Source organism: Hylaeus volcanicus, unplaced genomic scaffold (assembly GCF_026283585.1).
Source record: "Hylaeus volcanicus isolate JK05 unplaced genomic scaffold, UHH_iyHylVolc1.0_haploid 11529, whole genome shotgun sequence".
Classification (NCBI taxonomy): Eukaryota; Metazoa; Arthropoda; class Insecta; order Hymenoptera; family Colletidae; genus Hylaeus; species Hylaeus volcanicus.
The window spans coordinates 8,191-11,080 of record NW_026532660.1 but is presented as its reverse complement, the minus strand read 5'-3'; the positions used below and the strand labels follow the sequence as shown (position 1 = coordinate 11,080).

General features: G+C 46.9%; 1 protein-coding gene across 1 annotated transcript in view; it reads left to right on the top strand.

Annotated features, from left to right (window-relative positions):
- Window positions 1–929: 929 nt before the first annotated feature.
- The window catches only part of LOC128882401 (E3 ubiquitin-protein ligase MARCHF3-like), a 7,680-nt gene continuing 5,719 nt past the window's right edge, over window positions 930–2,890 (top strand). The window contains exon 1 of the mRNA XM_054134000.1: window positions 930–1,111. Within this exon, the coding sequence (XP_053989975.1) occupies window positions 930–1,111 (182 nt within the window). The remainder of the gene's footprint in view (window positions 1,112–2,890) is intronic.

Here is a 2,890-nt window from a genome sequence, read left to right as displayed (position 1 = left end):
CGAAATCAAGAAGTTGGCCGGGAATGAAACGCGAACCGTGTTTGCCTTTTTCCGCCACGTTTTCCTTCTTCTTCCCAAGCTTCATTTGCATAAAGAAGGATCTCATCGAATAAGAAACAAATCTTGCTGAAATTATCGTATCGACTCGCTTTCGAGGACTTGTTCTGTCGTGGCTTCCGAAGAGATTGCCGAGTTGTTTGGTTATGGTTCCGTCGTCGAGCGTTCGCCCCGTCAGCAATGCAGGCGAGTACGTTTTAATTTGATTTTTTAAAAGCTCCTCCGTCGATCCAGACAACTAAATTACCGACAGGCAAAACGTCGACGAAATTTCACCCATCCGCGAAAGTTATCATCTAAAATTCGAACAGTGCCAGGCTACTTGTAACGCAACAGCCCATCTCAGATTTCGCATTGATTAATTCTGGGGAGTAAATTCCCACAAAGCCTGCCATTACGCCTAATAGACTGTAAATACACGCAGATGCGTGCGGAACGTGGCGGAACATGCTTACGCGCATCATTCTCTACCTCTGCTCTACTCTGCTCTTCTCTACCGTTTGTCTTAACCCTTTTCGCTCGATTGTCTATACATACACGTACATGTAAGTCCGCCTCTGGGTTTCTAAAAACACGACAACGGTTTGCTCGAAAAATATTCGAATGTTATTCCAAGATTTATTTAATCGTACCTCGATTCGTGGCGCATACGTAATTTATCGTTTCAATGAAAACGCCTGTAACTATTAAATTTGAAACGGCACTAATCTACCCGGCGGAGTGAATTCGGCACGAAACGCTCGGCACCGCGTTGAATAGGGTGTAAGTAAACGCAGAAGCGTACGGAGCGCGGTGGATCATACATATGCACCACCTCGTGTGTATCCTTCTCTTCGATTCCAGTTAACTTGGATCACGAGCACGGCATCCCGATGTCGCCGGTCATGGTTCCCGAGGGTGCGTCCTGCAATTTAAATGACTGCGACACGCAGCGAATGTCTCTCGGGGTCGGACAACAACAGGGGCTTGCCCGCAGTCTGGCCTCGGTTGGCTCCAGCGTCTGCCGAATATGTCACACGAACACGTCCAAGGAACCTCTTATTTCGCCTTGTAGGTAAATGTATCGTTATCGTTCGCGCCGCAACCCTTGCTTTAGTCCGTTACGAAGTGTTTAGTCCGGGTTTAGTCTGCCGGCGACGAGTCTCCTTTTTATCTTTACTTTTTCAAGCGGAAAGGCCGGACGAGTGCATGGCCACCATAAATCTAGTCGAGTCGAAGTGAAATTTCTTTTAGACCTCATACAGCGAGCCGATTTGCTCCGAGAGGCTGTAGCGTGCATATACGCAGCTACGAGTACGAGTTTAGGAAAGCCGAGGTAGCCGAGCTAGAGGTTTAGAGCGAGATTTATTCGGCTTCAACTCTTACGAACGCTCTGAACGTGACATTATAAGAATGTTCGTATATGCATCGCTAAAGGTAATCGATTTTACCTTACCCTCTCGGTCTCTGTCTGTCTCTCTTACTCCTGCTCGGAATCCTTATATTTCACGGTAGCATTTGGATAAGATGGAAACTTCGCCGAGCGAGAAAGTTCCGAGGACAACTGTTCCAAAGATTTGCGCTTAACTTCTTACATCTTGCCCATTCATTTCTCCATTCTGTACAGCTTTTTCGAACTACTCCGGACACGTTTTCAAAATTATTCATTCGCGTTTCTTCTGCTTTCTTTTTTTTCATCGATCACGACCGTCGAGGTGCGATAATTCTCAGGTGATTCCTCGTGCTTCGCCGGAACTCCTCGACTAACGCCAGTTTCATTCGGTCGATACGGCCGCGGGAATTTGTAATGTTATCAGGCATTACGCGCGTTTCAAAATCATCCCCTTCGCGCGTGCAAAAGTTGAGTCTCGCTTCCTCCAATCGTTACCCACGGATGCGCACCTCGGTTTCCGAATTTCCATTCCGTTCCGGTCTCGCTTGGTTCGCGAAACTGGTCGATTCTCGCCGTTTATTTCTATGCGTCTGTATTCCGCGAGTTGTTGCAACGAAACCTTGGAGAACGGTCAATATTTTATCACGGTGAAACGCGATAACTGTCTACCGCGCTGCTGTTGTTGTGATGCATTTCACAATCGGAGTTTGTTGCGGTTGTACGTACAGAACTTTGCACCGAGGTTGTAGAGATCTAGCTAGGTTAGGCGATATCCGTAGGTATGTCTGGATGAGACACGGGTTAATACGAACGTTTACTTAGCAAGACAAACAATAGGGGAATTAACTGAAATAGATTCGTCCGAGTTAATTGCATGTAATTGCAGGTATAATAATGTTAGAGATCGAGCGATAGATCCGGGGAGGATTTTCTTGAGATTTATTGCCTGTGTACGTCCAACGGACGTCTGATCCGAGTCTAATCTGGATACGGTTTGGATCAAATACAACCCCCGCGGGGGATCCATCGAAATCAAGCTAATCGCGCTGACCAATTGCGTAATCGAATGCAATCGAGGCAGATGCGTGTCGCGGTTAAGCCTCTGAATAACGCGCCGCGCCTCGTCGCGCCAGCCTCTCACTTTCCTTTATTGTTACGGTAAAGTCTCCATAAATGCACAAATATCTCTACTGTAAATGCACAAATATCTCTACTGTAAATGCACAGAAACCATTTCCACCACTAGAAGGTGGTGTACTTTGGAGGGTCGAGGAGCTTGATTACCGAGCAGTGTTTACATGATCGTATACAGGGTGTTTCAAATGCAATCGAGGCAGATGCGTGTCGCGGTTAAGCCTTTGAATAACGCGCCGCGCCGCGCCGCGCCAGCCTCTCACTTTCCTTTATTGTTACGGTAAAGTCTCCATAAATGCACAAATATCTCTACTGTAAATGCACAGA